Source organism: Carassius auratus, chromosome 22 (genome assembly GCF_003368295.1).
Source record: "Carassius auratus strain Wakin chromosome 22, ASM336829v1, whole genome shotgun sequence".
NCBI classification, from domain to species: Eukaryota; Metazoa; Chordata; class Actinopteri; order Cypriniformes; family Cyprinidae; genus Carassius; species Carassius auratus.
The window spans coordinates 24,402,888-24,426,410 of NC_039264.1; the positions used below are offsets into that span (position 1 = coordinate 24,402,888).

At 39.0% G+C, this 23,523-nt stretch overlaps 1 protein-coding gene across 5 annotated transcripts in view; it reads left to right on the forward strand.

Annotated features, from left to right (window-relative positions):
- The first annotated feature begins 1,497 nt into the window (after positions 1-1,497).
- The window catches only part of nfia (nuclear factor I/A), a 118,821-nt gene continuing 96,795 nt past the window's right edge, over positions 1,498-23,523 (forward strand). The window contains exons 1-2 of one of the 5 annotated variants that reach the window (XM_026198363.1): positions 1,498-2,431; positions 6,718-7,246. In XM_026198363.1, coding sequence (XP_026054148.1) covers positions 2,405-2,431; positions 6,718-7,246 — 556 coding nt within the window. In that variant the 5' untranslated portion in view covers positions 1,498-2,404. The remainder of the gene's footprint in view (positions 2,432-6,717; positions 7,247-23,523) is intronic. The other 4 variants (XM_026198365.1, XM_026198364.1, XM_026198366.1 and 1 more) reach the window with 4 other exon arrangements.

The following is a 23,523-nucleotide window of genomic DNA, read 5'->3' on the forward strand; positions in this document are numbered from 1 at the left end:
CCTAGTGTTTATTTTCTCTCCAACAGACTGCTATTTCATTTAAAATGTCATCCTGCGTTTCTGGAAAGCACTTTTCTGTGTGCACTGAAGTGAAGCTTGCACATTGCACGTTTTCTAGGGGGCGCCCGATTGACTTACAGACGAGAGCTGGTTAATAATAAAACTCTGTTGAGTGCCATCCAAACTAATTAAATACATGAACTAGGTTTGCTTATTAATGTTTGCACGCTCGGTGCACGTGATTAGAAACATAACATTGCATTTGCCAATCGCTTTCCTATCCATCAGTGTCCATTTCGTACTTTTAAATCACAAAAGTTATTCAGGTGGAGTTTTTTTTGGGGGGGGGGGACAGAACATTCCGTTTCATTTTGTGGTCTATTTCATGGACTCTTTGAAATATCAGAATCACTGAAATGAATATTAAAAGACGTGTGTTGTTAAGGGACATGTCAGAGACGGGCCTCACAGAATTATAACTGGCCGTTTCAAAATATTCTTAAACAATGAAAGAAGACACACAAGAAAAGAAATTACTGCATATAGATTAGTGGGTTTGGATAGACATATGCTACGTGAGCATAAAGAGCAAGCATTCATTTATGTCTTGCTATTGGAAAGTTCAGTTCTAAGCCATTTATGCCACGATAATTCGTAAAGCAAAGCTTTTATTTAAGGACGTTCAATGTTTTTGAACATGCATTGCAGTCAGTTTTCTTTTAGTGGGTTAAAAACATAGCGCGAGCAGTATAGTCCGATTACCACATGAATCACGCTCTTTTTACTGAATTTCAAACACACAACGCAAAAACGGTAGTCCGATTCTCACACGAATGACTCTTTTGAGTCGATTCTTTTAGTGAATCAACTGCCCATGGCGTGACCAGGATTGTCCGGTTCCCAGGCGACTGAATCTTTTGAACTGGTTATTTTAGTTAGGCTAAAATAATTAGCTTTAAATATGAACCTGGCGTACTTTCTCGATATGAAGCAAGAATTGTTGTGTTATGTTTTAGATGGCATAGCCTATACGCTGGTGAACTTTAAATCAGCTGATTGTTTGCTGACATGCCAAGGTGTAGGCTATTTAAAGATACGCAGCAATTTGTTCTATAATCAGTGTTTTTTGTTATGTTTAAGTATTAAATATGATTTTATTTATTATGCATCTAAAAGCAGTTGCACTTATGCTTTTTCTAAACTGACCTTTTACAAGAGCTGCATTAAATGTATTGCTTAAATTATTGTAGCCTATCATTTGACAACACACTAGTCTTCTGAAGGCAGTGAATGCAATACGAATGCCTTATTTTCCCAAACATTTATTTCTCAAAAGTATCCTACTCCTTTCTTTCTTTCTTTTGTAAAAAATAAAATGAGAAGAAAATCCTCAAAATTCGGTGCATAAGATATCAACTGCACGCTAAGAGACGCGAGTTAAATTCATGATCACGCTTTCTGCATTACAATAGTTGGTGAACACGAAGCGCAGCGGCATTGGGAGTGTGCACATTCCCCCTTGTCCCGCGTGTGTGCGGCTCTCGTGCCGATATTGATGGCGCTGTGCTGATGGAAGAGCCCAAGAGTTTGAACGGCAAAAGTGAACGGGAGCTTCGTCTCAGCGGACTCGAGTCGCGCGCTTGCTTCACTTTTTTTTTCTCTGCCTCTCTTTCTCTCTCTCTCTCTTGTCTCTCTCTCTCTCTCCCCCTCTCTCAGGTCGAAACTAACCGCGACACAAGTGGCAGCTTTTGCAACAGGGGGTTTTTAAGGATATTACAATCTTCCTAAGCATGCCGAGCCCTGCTCGCTGCTCGTAAATCCGCCTCAGTTGTGCTCCGCACCGCCACATGCCTCACGGCGGATGAAAGCGCGCGGCACGGCGCGGTGCTACAAGAGACAGCGGACAATGAATCAAACGCGAGTTTTGTAACGCATCCGGACGACTTTTCCTATCGTTTGTTTTCTATTCAGAAGACCGCAAGACGAAACAATCGCTCCCCTCGGCGCTTCATCACCACAGTTTCACTCATGGCTCTGTGAAATCTCCGCGTACTGTACTTCCTCCAGCCACCCGTCGTCGGGACTTTTCTCTAAGGCTGCACTTGATGATAATGCCGAGAGTTTGGATATACGGCTTTAACAGTACAGTACAGTAGATGTGTGTAACTCGAGGCGGGGTTAAAGTTCAGCTCTATGGAGCGCTGAAGCGTCGCGCGCACTTCGCAGAGTTGGAAATGTGAAAGCAAGAAGCGAGGCTTTATTTTCCCTCTCTCCCTTCTTCTCTGTCTCTCTTTTTTTTCTCTTTTCATACACACATATACATACACACCCCATACATTCACACATACACACCCTCACGCACACACACACAACATCGTCAATTCAAGAGTTAAAACCGACAGATATGTATTCTCCGCTATGCCTAACACAGGTAAGTGACATTTTGGTCTATTATTAACTCTTGTTTGTTGTGTTTGAGCGGTGTCTTTGGCCGGGACAGCGCGGATAGGGACTAACCTTTGCATAAGACAAGTAACTTAGTGTGCACTAAGACATTTCTGCTCTGACAGAGCCAACTGAACTACCACATGGCGGATGGCGCCCACCTTACACACATTAATGTTTCTCGTGCACATTTATCTACAGTTCTATTCTAGCCGCTTTTTGCATAGGCACGGACGTTGATTATTAGCGCGGTGCATGAAAGAAAACGTTACACCGAATCAACCTAATGCACATTTGATCCGGTTGCACTCTTTAAAATAAAGTTATTTAACGATTCGGAATTGTAATTAGGTTCCTGCATGGATATTTAAAGATTAAAGAGTTCTCGATGTAGGCTTTTCACAGCACTCAGGGTTCTTTTAAAGCAGGACCACTCGTGGAATACAAAATAAAAACGCTTTGCATGAGTGCTGTGACACCAAACTGTTTTAAGTTTGGAGTTTAACACTTCACATACACGCCTTCACCTTTAAACACACATTTAAGCTCATAATAGTCTTATTTGGGTGCACTTTGTTATTAAATATCAAAACATCTATGCGGTTTTCTGTGTTAACTTTAGTTTGAACCAGCTGCCGGCAATAAAAAAAAAGCTTTTCTGCTGCTTATGAGACTTTTTCTTCAAGGCAGCAGAAACTCTTTGACTGATATTTTTGGAAGCTCCAATGCATCTATATTTGTGCATATTTAGCAGCAGTTTTAAATATTGATGTTGAGCAAGTTTTTTGTTTTAACTGTTAAAAATTAAGACTGTTAGATTTGATGCATTCATGCATTATAGCTTAGTTTATAATGTGCTTATATAGATATATATATGTGTGTGTGTGTGTATGTATATGCACAGTGTTATTTGTTGTTTATCTCATACTTTTGTAATTAACACAGAATAAAAGTAAAGTTGCAGTAACTGAGAGGGTTAAAGGAGTTTTAAAAAAACAAAACCAATCATTGTGTGACTAGTGGTGGCAGGTGAAGTGAGGTGACAGGTCTGGAAAAGCTGTAGCGTTTTAGGCTCGATGTGATTTTAAACTGTTAGCTTAAATGTGTTTTATTGAATTCTCAAAACAAAGGAAAAGGCCTCAGTATTGTGTTGCGTACAGGGACGTTCTTTTAACCGTGTCAGTTACAGCCTGTTTGGAGATACTGGAAACGATTCATGCGAAAAAAGACAAATTATGTGTAATGTGTGGAGAAAGACGAGCTGAGAGAGCTCTCTGACTTCTAAGTCGTCTTTTCTTTGGTTCGATGAAGTTTGACTTGAATAAGTTTACAAAAGTTGTTTTATAATTATTTATTTTTGTTACATCCATGCCAAACCACGAGGAAGGTTTTGATAATTTATCAATCACAGTAAACGTAAAATATGATCACTTCAAACCTCACATAAGAACTTATATACATCTAACATAATTCTTTTACTTGAGTACAAATATTTGATGCAAAAAATGTACTTATTAAAAATATTTGATACTCAGAATTTAAAGCAATAATGCACTTTGTGAAAACCAGCTCGCAATGTTAAAAAAAAAAAAAAGTAAGCACTGTTTCCTTTCAAATTAGTAAGTTGACAGTAATATTATTAAGCATCTAAAAATCATGCATTGAAGATAATTGAGACGGGCAATTGATTTCCTCTCTGTTGCGGTGTTAAGGCAGTGGTCTATTTTCTCTCTCTGTGTGTGTGTGTGTGTGTGTGTCGTATTTAAAGACTCAAATAGTGTTCAGAGTGCCAAAAATCACGTCTGTACACTGCTTTCAAATTATATTAAAAACCTTAAAATCCAAATAATGCATTTTCAAATCTTTCACATATTTTATATCCTGTAGCCTAAATAAAAAAAGCATACATTTGTCTTGCGTTAGTTATTGAACATCTTTCAGTGTGTTAACTTCATATTATGTAAACTGTGCTTTCCCATGATCTTTTCTTGGTAATATTTTTGTATGTGTTAAAACTCTCTCGCCTCTTGCACGAGGCACTATTGTTCCCTGCTGAGGCCTTCCTATAGGACAGCGAGGTTCAGCTTGAAACACTTCAGGAGTCTGGAAAAACCGGACATGCTAACCAGACCCTATATTGACACTCAGGCACGCTCCAGAATGTGAAGAGCTGTTTGTTCTGCCGCCACGAGCGCGTAGAATTTGGTTTTCATGAATTGCTAGAATTATACCAAAAGAGGAAAACAAGCTTTCTGGATGTTCTCATAATTATAATTTGCATGTTAGATTACACTGTGTTGTGTATCATCTGCCAAATAATTCTAGCAGACGGCTGATTTGTTTAGAATCATCGCTAGGAAAACTGCTGAAAGTTACCATCCTGATTTTACAGTAGAGAGCTCGATTCTCGTCTGGAGATTTTCCATATTGATTTCTTTTCTCCAAGCAATTTTACAAGAAGTCTGAGTGTAGACAAGTCTGCAACAGTTCCTTTTTTGTATATATATATATATATATAAAAAGCACATAATATACATGTATAAAAAGCCACAGCAGAAGATGATATCAGTAACTGAGGAACAATATTTCACAGACTTTGGATTAAGTTACTTGGAGAGCCAGTGAAGGAAGATAAGGGAATTCGTTCACTCTTTTAAATGCAGGATGAAACAATACAGTTTTTATGCCTTGGAGGCAAGAGAGTTTGATTCTTGAACAAGACAGGAAGGAAACAATATGATTAAACATATACGTTCTCACAGGAGACACACACACACACACACACCGCACACTATAATAATGATATATGCTTATGCAAATCCTTGATTTCCTGTGGTGTAACTAAAGAGATATGGCAATATGTATCTTTATGAAGTCTGTTGTTTCTGTAATTAATAAGATAACAGGCAGAAATCTTTCACAAACAATGCATTTATTTAAATCATAAACCTCCATCATTATTAAATTTGTTTTTTTTGTAATAAATATTTATTTATTTTTGCTCGATGGCATGTTGTGATTATTTTTAATTACGAAACAAACATTATCAGCAGTGCTTGAAATTGGCCTGATAAATTAATTTAATTAACGTTCCTAAATGACGCCGAATTAATTGTTAAATTTCTAAAGGCAGCGGTCCGAGGCCCAGCGCGTTATATTCATATCTGAGCTTATTCAAATGAAATCTGCGCTCAGCACATAGTGCACTTTGCTTGCTTGCTGGCAGGCCTCTCGTGCTCTCGCACGGTCGGTTTTGGGACACGATGCAGGGCTATTGCTGTTTGTGGAAATGTTATTCTAGTGATTGGCAGTCTGCCATTATTCTCTCGATGTAATAAAAACCCGAGTTATTTTCTGTGTAAAATCCCAAATTATTTCATGTTTGAACCGCACCTTATTTATTTATTAAATTAGTGCATATTGTTTTTGTTTTTAAAGCAATAGAGAAATGGACATGCAGGCCTACAAATACAGAAAAACATTTATTTATTATTTTAATAATTATGCACATGTACAGTATAGAAAATGCTTGTAGTTTCTATAATAAAAAATCCTGTTATAGCTGGATGCTTGCCACATTTCTGGTTGTACAGCAACATTATGTTAATATTAAATTCTATTGTAGATAAAAAACAAAACCAAAAACAAATCCCTGCATGAATGTTTCCAGCGAGGTTTTGACCACGTACAAAAATATGTTTTAATGTCGTGATCGTTTTGTCATTATATAAAAAAAAAGGATTTTCTGCCAAGTTGTGCGCCAGCGGCAGGTGAAGGGATCCGGCACAATCTGCCCCGCACACACTCCTGTGTGAAAACAACACACTCCTCGCTGATAGCGAATGAAGTAGCTCGGTTTTTTGGAATCGTGTGTGCATTTTTACGGAGAACAGATAAAAATAGCCACTCCAATTTTCCTGGTCGGTTGTTGCTTTTTCTCGGCCCTGGCAGACCCCTACAGACTAGCATTCTTGCCAGAGAGCCAAGATATGTCCTAGACGAGCTTCACACACACACACACACACACACACACACTGCTCGGTTCACAGATACAGTCCTGCTGTTGAGGGCCGTTTTTCAAAATAATCAGAAGGGATTTTATGTAGACGTGCTTGTTTCGCTTTCATGGCTACTGCTGTGAAAAATGTGTACTTTAGCTAGTTACATTTTTTGCAGTTGCTTTATTAAAAAACACACAGATTTTTATATATATATAAGGATGTTTCTAAAAGTCATTCAGTCTAATTTCCACTCCCTTGTCCTTCTTCGCAGGATGAATTCCATCCTTTCATTGAAGCACTGCTGCCCCATGTGAGAGCGTTTGCCTACACTTGGTTCAACTTGCAGGCCCGCAAGAGAAAATACTTTAAGAAGCACGAGAAGCGCATGTCTAAGGAAGAGGAGCGCGCCGTAAAGGACGAGCTGCTCAGCGAGAAGCCGGAGGTCAAGCAGAAGTGGGCATCGCGGCTGCTGGCCAAACTCCGCAAGGACATCCGGCCGGAGTTCCGCGAGGATTTTGTGCTCACTGTCACCGGGAAGAAGCCCCCTTGCTGTGTGCTCTCCAACCCCGACCAGAAGGGCAAGATGAGGAGAATCGACTGCCTGCGTCAGGCGGACAAAGTGTGGCGCTTGGACCTGGTCATGGTGATTTTATTCAAAGGTATTCCGCTTGAAAGTACTGACGGCGAAAGGCTGGTTAAGTCTCCGCAGTGCTCGAATCCGGGACTGTGCGTGCAGCCGCATCACATAGGAGTTTCCGTAAAGGAGCTCGACCTGTACTTGGCCTACTTCGTGCATGCAGGTAAGTCCCGTTTTGAATCGAGTAATTCTGTTGAATGTATGCAAATGACCCAGCAAAATGTGTAACGCAATTTATCGTAATGGATTGCTTTTTTTAAGGATTTTACTGTTTACTATCCATCAACAGTCAATGAGGAAGCTGTCGGATTCGAATCCGCTGCTTCCTTTATGCCCAAAGAAATGGCAGATAAACGCATACTTTTAGCTGAATATGTAAATAAGAGTGAATTTTCCTTTTAATCGCTATCTGCAAGAAGCTAACGCGGAAAAGTCCGGCACAAATATCTGACGGAGCGACTGTTAATTGGCAGAAGGTGGCAGGGGATCCGTCTTGCACTGACAGCGGCACAAACACAGGCTTTCACTTGCAAGACAAGAAGCACACTTTGTTTCGCAAGGCAAACTGAGCACCTTAATTACATTCGTTTCCTCTCGCACCGGGCGAGTTGGCAGCGTGCGTTTCCGCCGTTCCCAGCATCCCGTACAGACTCGCGCATCGATCGATAAAAGAGTGAGAATGCTGTGGAACCCGAAGACGGCGGAGATAAAGCCGTAAAACATGAGTATTAGCGCCGCGTCGGAAAACCTGGCTATCTGGCTGACAGCAGGTTGCAAAACGGGAGCGTGTGAATTACTTTGACTTGGTGGGAACACAAAGGCCCAAAGCCTTTGAGCTTTTTGTGAGGATAAGCGCGACACCGTCGCTGAAACGCGTTTCCCTGTGGCCTGCTGAAATCCTTAGTTTTGATGTTCTGAAAGCCTATTCAGTGGAGAGCGTCCTGCTAACATCCTAATCGGGGGAAGTTACCGTTTCTTTTTGATTCTATGGTGAATAAAAGACGTCAGCGAGAGAACAAGAGGAAGAAAGACGCAGGAGCCTCTCTCTCTCTCTCTCTCTCTCTCTCTCTCTTTCCTCGTCTCTGACCTGCATTCGGGCCGATCAAGTTTCGTCCTCTGTCTTATTTAAAGCAGCGGAGCATTGCTGGAGCCCCCTTGATTAAAAGCCATCCGAAGAGAGCCTGACCTCATACACAGATGGCGAAAGTGGGGCTTCTGAGAGGAGCTAAAGTCAGTAATTAAATTTATCCCACAGTCTTGCCAGGGCAAAGGGGTGCAGGCCAGCAAACACACCCACTTCATCTTGACAATAATATGACTACCTATCGATATTAGGGGAAATTACTGGAAGAGGGGTTTCAGTTCAGTCTAGGTAAACAGAAACTCAAATATACTAGAGGAACAATATAAATAAGCCATGAGTTTTACTTTTCCGTTTGTGTTTCAATATTTATATGTGAGTTTGTTTGTATCACTGTTTATCAATATATGTGCAGAAATGTTCAACTTTTAACTTATAAGTTTAAATTTCAAAATTTTCAGTATTGTCTATTATATTTTTTATAGAATATGTAAGTTTAAGTTTGTATTTCTCAATACTTTACATATTTCTTCAATATTTTCACGAATATTTAATATATTTGGATTTTTTTTTTATAATTTGCAAGGTTACGTTTGCATTTCTTAATATTTTGTCAATGTTTTTGCACTATAAATTATTTTTCTATTCGATTTAATAGATAGAAAAAAGATAGATTTGGAAAAGTCTTTCCTATATTTTGTTCAAGTTCAAGTTTGTGCTTGTAAATGTATTTCTGAGACCATGTATTTTAAAAACCCCTTTTTCAAATCTCAGCAGTCACGCAGTTCATAATTTTAGTCAGATGCCATAAATCTCTTAACAGAAAGTAACGTGAGAACTAGAAAAAGACACAAATGTAGTGTTCGCTTAGGCCTGAGGACGTGTAACCGCGGCTAATTTACGACAGGAGCACTCCACACGTGGGAGAGGTCACGGCTTAAGATGTAAGGGTCGTGACCCCATCTTCAAGGCATTTGACCTCCTAGATAAACATCCACTCCTATTAGCAGCCAGTCAAGCGGAGGGCAAGCTTTGGTTTTGGGTTGTCCCCTTGACCTCCTGTTAAAACAGGTGGTTTTGTTTGGGCCACAGAGTTGTGTGGTGTTTAAACCAGCCAAAAGAGACGAATATCCACGGAGACCCAGACTAGCATTACACCAGTGACCCTTTTAAGTAGATTTAAGTAGTTATGTTACATTTAAAACTGAATGTTATTTATTAATATTTATTAAATAAATTCATAATTCTTCCCTCGCACTATTTTATTTTTGGTATTTTAACATACACGCTACTTTTAAAATATTTAAAAATAAATATATTTTTTATTTTTTTCAATCAACATTTTCACCTAGATGTAACATTTAGTTCCCTTTCAAGCTCAAGTCTAAATGATTACTTCATGAGGAAAAAAGGATATTGTGTTGTCATATAAAATTGAAAAGTTGCATTAATAAGATGAAATACTCAATTAGAATTCTTTGAAGTTCCTGTCATTATAAAAGTCTACTGAATGCAATTGCACTTGTTGAGAACTGGAGTTGTGTTTTTCAGACTCACTACACAATGGAAGGATACCTCTGGTGCAGATAGATAACAAACGCTCAACCGGGCCTGTGTGTACATTTCTAGCCAGGCTGATAGATATTTATACTGGACTTACCTTAATTGACCTGGAGCCGCGGCGAACAAACCGTTTGTGTGTGTAATGTTTGTAAAGACGTCTGACCCACTTCCATGTGAGCTCTTAAACAGATTTACTGTACAGTGTGTCTTTCAAAACTAGTTAGCTTTGATGACGCATGCTCCGGGCGCCCTGTCATAAGTTTTTGTAAATTCGTATTAAGTTCTAGGAAGCTGGCTAAAAAGCCGGTCAAAGGCTACAGCAAGCCGTCGATTCGTGTTTTTAAAACCAGTAACCGAATCCGCTGATATCTTCAGGCTGACTTTTGGCTCATCTTGTGTTACAGCCGTTTTATATTCCTCTTCCTTTCCACAGGCTGAGGAATAACAATAATTTGGATCTATTTAAGGCGATTGTGGGATAAACCACAGCCTTTGTTGTGGTTACTGCAGTACACATTGTGGGCTGGGACCTCCCCACCCCCTCGCACCCATCCTCCCCTGCTTTCTGCTCGCTAAATCCCACCGACCGGCCCCGTTACTGCAACAATGACCATGCCACTGTGCTCTTTCACACAGTACCATTCATTAAAAACGAGGTTGTCGGCCATTCATAAAAATACATTGTGCAACAAGTTATCTTGTGCAAATGCCGCTTTGGCACGGACCCAGTCCTGAAGGACCAGCTCGGATCCAGTGATGGGATACAGCAGAGTCAGTTTTAATATCATTGCATTTGACCTCCTTTTGAACCGTTTTTTTCCTGCTGCAATGTGATTGGATTAAACGAAGCAGATGGTTCTGGGACGAGGAAACACTGTAAGATGTTTTGTTGCGCAGCCACTTGTTTTTAGTGGGTGAATTTCTCCTAAACCTGATTGCGAGGCAAATTCGTGTAATCCGTTTAATGTGCATTGTCAGCACCGATCTTTCCTCGCAGATTTGGACCACGTTAGTTGACGCCAAAAGTAGCGTCTCGGCCGCGCATTAATGCGTCGCTTTCATTGTAGTGGTTCAAAAACAATTGTGTTTCTTTCATTTCTGACAGTTTGTTTAAAATGCAGCTCATCACACTCCATTTCCTCGCTGACATAAGCGCGGCCTGGGGAGCGCGGTGAAGGGTTTCGAGCGCTGTGGCAGTGGGCAGTAATCTAGAGCCGGCGTGAGTGGTACACCTGTGCTCTGGGTTTACCGCTGTCCCCCTGCGTAGTGAGGCAGGAAAAGGAATGAGGGGGGTTGGCACCAGTCAATTTTTGCTAATTAGTTTTGTATTAACTCCTCAGTCGTCCCAGCGCATGGCCACTGTGAGAGAAATGGGCCCCGTGATGGGAGCTCAGCTATTTTTATTTTTATCCTCCTTTCTTCACACATTTATTTAATGCTTCTTGTGTTGGAGTTGGTACAGATGACTTTGCTGTGTGGAAATGTGTTAAGTAGGCCTGTATGGAATACACACTTTTTGTGCATACTTTTGGATTTAAATATCTTAAAATGTGTTTATATTGTCAAGTTAGCTCAAATAGTTACTTAATGAACACACAAATGTTGGAGGATGGGTATAACTTTAGAATGACAAGAAAGATTTGAGTATTAATAGTAAAAGAAAGGTAAATGTAAAAAAAACAAAATATATGCATTGCTTTCATTGTTTACTATTTTAAAGAATAGTTTGCCCCAAAATTCAAAATTTTCACCGTCAAGTTGTTCCAAAAGATTGTTTCTTCTACTGACCATAAAAGAAGATGTTTTGAAGAACGCTGTTGCTGGTCTCCATTGACATCCATAGTAATAAAAAAATACTGTGGAAGTCAATGGGGACAAAAAGCTATTTGGCCTCAGTTCTGACGAACACAGAAACACGGAAGAGAGAGTAAAACAAAACACTGGTCAAGTGCAAAACAAGGATTTGTAAAGAAAAATATCAGAGGATTTTGATATAATCCAAAAGGTGACTGGTTTTCTTTTGCTGTAAACAAAACATGGTTCTTGCAAAACTCGCATATTTTCACCAGAGTTTACGCTATGCACTGGAACGCCACCTTAAATATCGATTGTGTCTGAAACAAATGCACCCCTTTGCTTCAGAATGGCTTCAGAGCCATGCAGCGTATTTTCATTATGGATGGATGCACTTTATTGGACTTCAAAATCTCAGCACTTTTTTTTTTTTTTTTTTTTTTTGTGAAGCTTAGATTTTATTCATCTGAAAGAAAAAAGTCATATGCATATAGGAAGGCTTGAGGGTGAGTGAATCATGGGGTAATTTCCATTTTTGGATGAACTATCCCTTTAAGCCAATTGCGAAGTTTTGAAGATGATGACACAGTCCCTCCACGTCATTTATCTTATGATGTTAGATTTTGAACGTCCAAAGAAAGGCTCAGGTTTTGTTGTTTGTCACTGCAAGTTTAACCATGTCTACCATTTCCTTTTGTCCACCTTTTTTTGAGAACTCATGGACTGCAGCGAGCTTAGCCGTGTTGGGGACCGGTACGCAGTGTCTTCTAACGGATCAGTCTGTTTTAGACTTCCCGAGAGCAGACATCTCGTTCATTACAGAACAGCAACTTTGACTAACTTCTGATAATGGAGCCTTTGTGCGCGCATGCCATTCAACAAGAGTGCCATTGTCTCAAGCCCCAGCCGGCAGCAAACGAGGCATTGCGAGGCCCTTGCCAGGAGAAACTTTGATTGTATTAGGTCTTGATGAGGACTTCATGTGAATGGTGAGCAGACAGCTCATGTGCGTCTCGAGGAGACTAGGAAATGTGTTTTTTTTCCCCCATTATTACTCAAGAACAACACTTTGTCAACTAGGCTCTTTGCAATACATTTGAATTAAGAGCTTATGTTTAGCAAGCTGCTTTTACAATAGAAGCCAGAAATGTCCATTCAGATTCAAACGTCATAAAATGAATCCCAGCAAGCAAAAGCCTCTTAAACTGGGTTTAAACTGACAGACTGAGTCTGCTTCATCACTAAATCTCTGCTCAAACTGGATCCTCATCACGTGGAGATTGATCTGCATTATAGTGGCCGATCGGTACGTCACTGCCTATTGATCACTGTGTTTGCAGTGTTGAGCAACACACGTCTGGATCTCACAAACCAGCATGCTTTATGTTCCCAAACCGTTTCCTAAACACAAATTCTACTGTTTGCCATAGCTGGCGCACTGGTATCATGAAAGGCCCACTCCCACTGCCAAGAAAAGAATGCAGGCCCGGTGATTGAGGCACGGGGCAGTATTGTACGCCGGAATATAAAGGAGAGCACAGACATGAAACAGGACAGCTGTGAATGTCTGTGGGGGAAAGTTTCTACAGATGGTAAAAGAAGTGGAAAATAAACTACCGTATGGCTGGTAAAATATAGAAGAAAGGCTGGGGGTGCGCTGCTGCTCTACAGGATCCTCTCATGTCGTTGCTCTGTGCATGTTTCTGGGATTTTATGCGTGTCCGTGTTAAAGGGAATATGTTATTTCAATTGCTCGTCTGTCCCAATACCCGTTATGCCCATCTGCTGCTGAGCAATGCACAGATTTGGTCTGTGACTGGCATGTGCTAGTCGTGCAAAATCCCTGTTTTCATGGAATTTCATTACATTAGATTTGGATTAGGGACATTAGCAGAGTTCTAGTGGATCTGAAGATTATACTGGAGTATTTGACTAAATCTAGACGTCAAGGCTGGTTTTCAGTGCAATATTTGTGGTATTTCTGAATATTGTAGGATGCGATCATGCAACAATTGGACTTTCCGTTTTATAATGGGTTTAATGGGAAATGGGCATTGTCACATTTAAGCATTGAGGCTGATGTGAAAATCTTTCTAATGTATCACCATTTGACAAGTAAGACAAATTTTACCGGTACGTTGAAAACCTTAAGGAATTATTAGCAGTTAAAAATTAGGCCTATAATGTCCAGAAAATAAATATCAAATGTAGTGAGGTAAAGATCAACCGATATTGTTTCACCAATACCTATTATTTTTAAGTGCTTCATAACTTATCTGCAAAAAAAGTAATTTGTTTCTGTTGTTTCGTGCAGCAATGTCTCATCATAAAATTATACAAATAATGCCAAAATGATTTATGCAATACCAATATGATTTTAAATTAATTTATTTCTGTTTTGCACAGTTACTAAAACTCCAGCAATAAAAGCACGTGACAACTTTACATTTTTTTTATTTCTGCATTTTCATACAGGAACTTAAACTCCAATAATAATTTGCATTACGAATATTTGAAAAATATATTATGAGGATGATGATAATTGTTATTAATAAGGATGAAAATAATAATTAAATAATAATAAAAATAGTATATTATTATTATTAATGTAAAATGAATCCTGTCTGTTATTATGATTATTATTAGTGGTAGTACTAGCAGGTCCAGCAATATTTATATATAAAAAATTAAATATTTAGCATGTATGGCTAGAGGTTGAATATTTATTTTTTTGAAAAGTTTTTAAAAAGTTTTCATATTTAGCATTATTATTTATCATTGTAACACTAGTATAATATATTTATTTATTTGTTATTGTCATTTATTTATTTATTTCATTGTTTTTCATTTAGCGATGTACTAGATGGCATTTTTCAGTTTTTTTTTCTCGGTATAGAAGAACCAAATACGTAGAAATATTTGTGAAAATATACTTTTGAGAACTTTTGAAAGTTTGTCAAGATCTCTCTCTATGTATTTATATCAAACAAAACTTTCTAGTATTTGTCTGAGATTTACAGCACATTAGCCAGCAAGGCTTATTCTCTCCAAGCAAGGTTATGTTTGGTATTTGTTGTGTTTTTGTGTTCAAATCGTCAGATGTTGTTTTTAATTATTGAATGCGGGGGAGGGTGTTGGGCTAAGTATGGAATTGACTTTAAATTATTGAACTATTTATCCCCAGAACTGCCCTCGGTCCCTCCATCTGTCTGCTTTGCAGAAATATAAATAAATAAGCAAATAAAGATAATAAGGCTAAGGCACACTCCTAGCCAGACCCCGAGTTCTGGCACAATTCTGTTCCTTATTTTTTGCAGAGCCTGTTCAGAAAAAGACCTCCGAACACACTCCCAATTAGCCTGCCTTGGATTTGGATTGAATGCAAACATCGTTCTTTTAGGGGTTCATCACGAACGATCATATTTGGAGGAAATTCAAATGCCGTAATGAAAGAATGTCACAAATTGTACCCTCCAGCCTGCCCCTTTCATCAGGCAGCAGTCCTTCGACTCCCAGGCCGACATGGGCAAAGATATTTTCGCCCCCACCATGTGTTTTGCGATTTAAATAATACACTTGAAATGATTTGTCTTCAGTCGAATACCAAAGATACTATTTAATTAGCAGTGATTAAAACAGGATATCGAAATCATTCCCTTCCGTCTAGTCGCTCCCGAACTCGCCGTATGAGAGAGTATCACTCATTAAGAAAGAGTTTTAGGGGCATCGATCCATTAGTCACACGTCTGAATTACACTAACACAGAAGTTTTTGTTTCCGCACCAACGAGGGATTGCCCGGGATTCGTTAAATTGATCACGGAGCGCATATTCACCCACACTTCCAAAACAGTTTTCACAGACGAAACAAAAGCACCACTTGATTAGCTGTGAACCATCTGGGAGCGGGGAGCTGTGTGACCAAGCTAATTGGTTCGATTTGAAAAAGAGTAGGACACATCCCTCTCGTCGCATGCGTGTTTGAATGAGTCCCCCCTTAACCACAAGTTGCGTTCCTCACCCCTCCCCCGTCACTTTTTGTTTTACGTTCCCAGTGAAGAGCTCCGGTCTGGTGCGTCGGCGCTGGGAAACCTCCCGCTCCTGGGGTTTGTGTTACTTCACAGTTGGGAAACAGCTGGCGCGGGAGAATGTGGCACTGTGTTGTGAAATCCAGAATATTGTTTAGAGATTCTTTTGTCAGTGCTAGTCGAAAGTTCACAGAGTTATTAATGGGCCGACGGTAGCTGAAGGCAAGTGTTGTTAAGTGGAGGGTTCAAATCGCAGTGCCACCTGTTGTCTGTGGTCTTACTCGGTGTGTTACAGTGATCTTACCGCCATTTATGAGATGTTGTTAGGCAGACAAGTTTTGAATTTCATATCAAAATTATTCGCAAAAAAAGCAATATTTAGTAGTATATTGTGTGTTTAAGTCATCTTAATAAATAATAGTGATTAATTCAGTCACATGAATTAATTTGGTAAAGATAAAACCATTGTAGATTATGCTCATGTCTTTTTTTACCAAATAAAAAGTATAAAAAAGCATTTCCCTAATTTTTTATTTTTTTAAATCGTTTTTTTTTTTTTACTACAGTTTTGAAGCAACTTTAATATAAGTCAATCATCTAAGCAATCTATCCAGTCACGTCTCCCTGCATTTTGGAAATTCTTATTTTTATTACCATTTTAGTTTCAACTTTAATATTAATCAATCACGATCTGAGAAAAAAAATCAGTAACACGTCTTTTAATGGCGAAAAAATATTTGTATTTATTTTTTTGTTCAAAATTGGGAAACCTTAGTGTTTTCATACAGAATATTTTTATATCTAATTAAATGTTAAATGTTTTTGCTTCAACCTCATGTGTACATAAAAGTGCACAACAAACCCAGGGCTGGGATTGCATTATCTGTGGTAAAGGCTATCACTGTCTGCCACGCTTGTTAAATACACATTTCAGCAGATAAAAGTCAATATTTTAAGAAATGGTACAGGTATGGAGCACTTCCTGTGGGAGATGCCAGACATGGGCCCACATTTGCTGCAGGCCAGGATTTGCCCCATTGTTGGATTGGAAGAAGCCAATGCATTATACCTGAAATCACATCTTTAATGCAACAGATATTATTAAATGCCCTTTCATTCCTTATAGCAGACAACTGAGTTAAATGATGAAACGTAAATTACATATTAAATTACACAATCTGAGCAAATTATTCAGTCACATAAAGTAAAATAAAAATTTTATCATCAGGAATTTTGATTAAAGACATTTCCATCACGTGCATGTCTTCCCCCCCCCCCACAATTATCTGTGAATGATACATTGTCAATCATTTGAGAATAATGCAGTGACTACCACAGTTTGTGTGTAGACTGTGAAAAAATCTTCAGAGGAACATGCTATATTGCTAAAAACACTCAACATGATGCCATATGCAAGCATTAACCTACAGTGATCAGTTGTTATGTCGCTTTTGATATTGTTAATGATGATTTTTTTTTCACAGTTATCTGTGAATAATGTAGTGTCCACCACAGTTGGTGTGTAGACTGTGAAATAATCTTCACAGAGTAACATGCTATCATGCCAAAAACATTCAAAATGATCCCATAAACAACAATCTTCATCTAAAATTATCAGCTGTAATCCTTCTTTTTATATCGTGAAGAATAAACAGTTAAATTTACATTTTCAGTGTGACACGCTAACATGCTAAAATCCCTCAAAATGATGGCACAAGTAATAAATACTCATCTGGAATGATCAGCTGTAATTCATCTTTTGATATGGCCAAAAAAATGTGCACAGTTATCTGTGAATGATACTTTGTCCAGTGTAAGCCAAGGGCCTGAGAGTGTCCTGTTGTCGTATCCGCCGTATGTCAGTGGCCAACACACACACACACACACACACACACACCACACACACACAGGGACACACGCTGCTCCACCGTTTCCTCTGTCCTGGGGATTCTTCAGGCCGCCGCTCTGCAGCTTCCCGCTAATTAAATTCCAACGCTGTCCATTAGATGGATAGAGTGAGGGCGCTGCTGACTCAACACAGGTAGAGCAGCGCGATGTAATGGGAAGAGGAGCTCAAGTGCCCAAGCAATTCATTTGGACCCCATTTTACACATCCCTGGGTCACCACATGCTTTCAAGGGTGGAGGGAGTGAAGAGACGGAGCGGAGAGAGGCACATAAGCTAATGTCTTCCAAATGCTTTAATTCAGAAACAGCAAGGCTGTGTCCTCTAAAACACGCCGAGGTCGGAAACGCCTTTGCTTGTATTTGTGTGGTCAGCAGTGTACGGCATTGTTGGTGTTTGACGTTAAACGCTGCTAAACGTTTAATCGAACATAATACCAGCTTTAAAAAAATTATCATTTGGGGTTTGCAGGCTGAAAACGGACGTTTTAACTTTCCTCTACTGGATTAGCCAGGAGGAGGTCATCGAAAGGGCTTAAATGAAAAAGCCTGTGACCAGTAAGGGAGCGAGCGTCTGTAATTTGGTCGGTCAGAGTTTGGATGGAGTCCCAGACTGACTTGGTTGGATGCGGAGCCGGATACTACGCCAGGCGTGGAGGCAGGGCTGTCGATATGTCATACACCTTTACACACTTTCATGTCAACAGGAGTGTTTGCTTTGCACAGAAGCTGAGCTGACTGTAGGGTTGTGTTCAGATAAAGCTTGAAATATCTCCCTCTTCTAATTCCAGAAACATGCTTTTCTTTTATCGCAATTTATTGTATTTCTAAATGTATTATTATTTTTAATTAACCTTATTTAGTTCAGTTTACACCTATTTAAGAGTGAGTGTATAAATCATCAGCGATCTCATGCTCTAAAATAAAACGTAGCAATTGATTTTCAGTTAAATTTAGTGTTTTAATAAACCGTACCTAATTGAAATCCTATTTTAAATGGACACTTAACTTTTACTAGAAAGTCATTTGATTTCAGTAACATGTTGCTGTTTATACTTTGAACAGTTGTTAGTTGCAGCCTTAGTTTTTGATTGATTTACGCACTTAAACTTTTTACCTTAACCACTAACGTATTCTTTTTACTGACGCAGAGTATTCGTTCTGTTTCTTTTGCACTCCATCTGCATTTACGCATCTCCGTGAAAGAGTTAAACAGGAACGGCGCATTGAACAAAACGCTGGTTGAGCGGGCAAGAAACATCGAAAAATTAAAAAAAACAACAAAACTTTCCTTTTCCTCCTCTTTTCGCATTAGCATGTGAATTGCCATTCATTCATTTATGTTCCATTATAACCTCATGAGTGGCCGTTTCTATGGGGCCGGCCCAGCGAGGGTTGCACACTAAAGCTTTGGCGAAGATTTAGTGTCAAGTGAAAAAAAAGTGTCTTTTTCCATGCACACCTTTTTCTCCCTTCTGCATCGGTCAGGCTGAGGTGACATTATGCGTCAGGCTATCGCTCAGGCAAAAGCCACAATATGTCAGTGCCCTGCAGGGAGGCGCAGGGCACAAGTGAAGTCAGGGGGGTTCGGCTGTGATTGAAGAGGGAGGGATACAGCTGGCTCCCCTGGCCTCCCCATTCCCACACTCCCATTCCAATGGGCTGGTTTGTACTGGTGTATTCTAATTCACCATTTGCCTAATTAACATCTCATTTGCATAACTTGTTGCATCCCCCCACCACTTTTCCAAAACAATGCCGGGCCGACTGAAGAGACCTAATCCTGAGCATTTCTCGTCAAGATAAAAGCAATCTGCAATTTTAACAACCCTCTTCTGCGCCGCAATTAAAGCGGCCCATAAAAACAGCCTGGAGTTATTCGTTAGGAAATGCATACGACTCCTCTACATGATGTAACATAATGTGTACTAACTGAACATCATGACATAATTTCAAATGTCATACTCGATGTGGAACGCTTTACCTTGACTGTCATACAATTAGACAGTCTCTCTTTAAAAGTGCTTTCCTAGCCCCAACCCCCCCCCCCCAATTCGTACCTTCCATTGCTCAACATTGGAGAGATTTTTCGTAGTTGGACCAGTAGTTCAGATTGTAGTTGCTCTGTGAACATTGGCCCCAAAAATGTTTTTGTGTTGTTTGGTGTTTTGTTTTGTTTTCTTCTGTTTTTTTTTTTTGTTTTTTTTGTGTGTGTGTGTGTGTGTGTGCTTTGTTTAAGGCTTTGTTTTGTGTTTGGTGCTTTGTATTAAGTTTTGTTGTGTGTTGTACTAGTTTTTTTTGTGCTTTGTTTTGTGTTTGGTGCTTTATTTTTATTTTTTTTGTTTGTTTGTTTTACATTGTATTTTTCTGTTTTAAACTTTAATTTATTTATTTTTTATAAATACAAATATTTTAAATTATTTAAAACAGATAATTTGTTTAAGGCTTTGTTTTGTGTTTGGTGCTTTAATTGTTGTTTTTTGTTTGTTTGTTTTACATTGTATTTTCTGTTTTAAACTTTTTTTTTATTACAAATACTTTAAATTATTTAAAATAGATAATTTTTTTTACAAGTTTTCTTTACTAATTACAAGATCTGAAAATGTTATTAGAATTTTACAGGAATATATATATAAAATATAAGTAAATATATATATATATATATATATATATATAATTTATTAATTATTTTGCTTGAAAATTGCGTTACATGCCAAAACATTACTTACCACTTACTGGATAATTGTCAACCCATTTTTACTGATGCTATCAAGACAAGTTCTTTCTGCAGTTTTGACCAATTTTTACTAGCAAAAATGTTGACAGGAATAATTGCATCCAAATGCTGAAGTTTGCAAGATACAAAACTCCTTGTGGAGCCCTGGCTTCTATATTTAAACTTATCTTGGGTGTGAAACATGCGAAAAGGCGAAAAAAAGAAGAAAAGAAAACAGCGCTGTTCTATCTGTTTAGTACCAAATGCCTGTTTGGCTGCGATAAGTATGGAATGTATAAGAACTTTGAACGTTCTTGTGATTCGAACCATATGCGAAGCCCCTTCATTGCTGGCGTGCTATCATATTCCACAATGATGCGACGGGACCACAGTGCTTCTGACCCCTTTAATTTAACGATCAGATAATCCTCAAAAAATTGAAATGTGCATACTCAAGAAAACTTGTTTTTGGATGACGTCTTTCGAGGCTTAGGCTTCTGAGCACTTGAGGTCATGTTCGTGCATGCATGTTTCATCAATCACAAAGCGCAGAGCATCGCTTCAACGTGTTTGTCTTCTCTTGCATTGAAATTTTGGGCTCACTTTTTTTCCCTATCCCACCACTGCGGTTGCCCTGGGGCGAATGCCACAGTAATATTTATACCCCAGAAACTGGGAGCAGATACATTTGTTCCTCTGGCTTCTCTTTACGAGTGTTGCACAAAGACTGGTGGTTGCTTGAGGTTTTGGAAATGAAAGGGAAATGAGAGGGGAGTGTTTTGGTCAGGCCTGTATATTTTCGCAGGCCTTCTGCACGTGGACCGCTTTGCTTCTCGGTGCTACCGCAAAACACATGAAGACAAGTGCTTGGTTCCTCGCCCCCAGCCTTTCCAGCTCCTGACATTTCCACAGTGATTCAGCATGAGGGCCGTTTGGAGAAGGAACCAAGTTTAATAGTTTGAGGATCAAATGATAGGCCTCTAGGTTTATCTTCTCAGGCCACAGGAGAGAAAGGAAGACAATGAGTCCGCGTGGCCAGTCATGACAACCCTAATTCAGCGTCCTCCCTGTTTGTTTTCGTCTGTGCAGAGATAGCTTTGATTCCACGGCGTGCTTTCAAGACACCGAAAGTTATTGCATGCTAGAAGCTGAGCTAAGCAGTCGAGCTTTGCGGTGTCCGCTTCAAGGGTTGCAGGAGAAGACGCTTTAGGTGCAGTAAGACCAATTTAGCAGTCTTTCAAGAATAGCTTACGTAAACCTCTGAAAGCCTTTCTTGGGTCCAGCAGCGTTGTTTTTGTAGCGCTAATCAAACCTCAACACAAGCAGCTCAGTGTTGTGATGTTTTTCGCCATGACTCTCCATTCAGTTACAACTTCAACAGCTCAGGATTCGTTTTACGCGAACGTCTTAAATTCGCATTTTGCGTCGCAACTCGCTTTCGTTTCAAGATAAGATGCATTAGCTTGATGGCTTCCACTGTGCCAGGCCGCGATACGAGACTTTCTCTTTGGATTAATGTGATATGTGGGGTCTGTTCAGAGCAGTCAATGGAATGACTGAGTCTTTGTGTAATGTGAATTCATGTATTCAGTTATCAGAACAGCATGAGTCATTGATCTGTTTATGGCTATATGATTCGGGACTTTCGTCCTGGCGAGAGAGGATTGTACTGTAAATATCTGTCAGCTCAGATGGGAATATCCGAGGCAAATGCGCTCTTCCCCCCTCAGGGGTCCGGCCTGAGACTTGACTCTGTTTATGCACAGCTGGTGAGATGGACGTGGCACCGGGATGACCGGTTCACTCTGGAGTGTTGAAGAATGCATACAAACAGAGGATAGTTTGCTTGTTTGAAACATAATTGGTAGCTTTTGATGTCAACCCGCCATAGTTTGTGACTTAGCAATGGATCTTTCAGTTTTTTTTACCACTTTTGTTATACAGAGACAGTAGAGAGAGATTGGAAATAAGGATAGATGAGTTGAAAGCCAGATTCAAACCTTCACTAATTTTTCTTTATTTTGTATGAATTCATATTATTTATTTTATTGTTTATTATTTATTTATTTTGTAAAGTACTTTATTTTCGATACTACTGTATTTGATATCAGTAAATATATTCTCAAAAATAAACCCTTTTTATTTATTTTATTTTAAACTTTTTTTCTTTTTCTTTTTTTTATATATATATAATCCAGGTCATTTGTCATCCCCAATGTCAATTAATTTATTGCTAGTTCTTTTTTCATTATTTATTCAATTAGTATTTAATAAAACTGTCTAATTATTTATTTAGGTATATTAGGTATTTAGATTTGTTAATTACAAATATAAATGATCTATAAAAACCAACATTAAATAAGTTATAACATCCAATACATATAATCTAAATGCAATGTTATTTGTTTACAATTATACATGTATACAGACTGCAAAATTACAATTAGTATGTTTATGTGTACTTATTACTTTTAAGTTATTTATATATTTTTAATGTATATATTACTTTTCTTACACACTTAAACACATGTAAAATTATTGTAATGACAATAATTATTATGTTTTTGTTTTTGTTTTTATCATGATAGTATTAAATACTTCTACTACTAATCATCATCCGCATATTATTATTATTATTTAGGTACTTTTTGATTTCCTCATTAGTTTGAGGTGTCATGTGGTTCACAAATCATATACTAGTCCACCATCTAAATCATATAAAGTTTTAGAGTACCAGCTCACTAGCCATCTTCCATTGTGCCTGCCATTTTTTGTCTAAAAATAAAAGCGTTTGTATAGGAAAGCCCATAAAGTGAAACATGAGGACATGATTTGAGTCGGTGCGATGTCATTAGATTAAACTCCATAATTAAACCGAGTGTAGCAGTCGAGCTCGCCGGGGACGTCACAGAGGACAGATCCGCAACAAACAATGGCGGAGAGAGAGAGAGAGAGAGAGAAAGACACCTCTCTGGAGTACAGGCCGCTGTTTGAGAAGATGCCGCCGTTGTCCCGCTCGATATTTGCACTGTACAGAGGTCTGTATCCTCTCAGCTCTCACCTTATTTGCTCGGGAAACACAGAATTATCTCCTTTTCCTCCTCCATCCCCCTGCGCAGCACATGATATTTAATCCGTCATCTTTGTTTTCAACAAACACGGCGCAAGCTGTTGCTGGCAGGCCATGAGGCTCAGGGCCCATCTGGAAAGCGGGCCGTGTGCAGGGGAATTAGAGGGGAATTTAAGTAGGGGTTTGCTTGGGAAAGCCTGATAACAGTGCGGTACCTTGGCCTGTTGGCATCGCAGTGGCTTCTCTCCACCCCTATTCCCAGTCTGCAATGTATAATTGATGCAA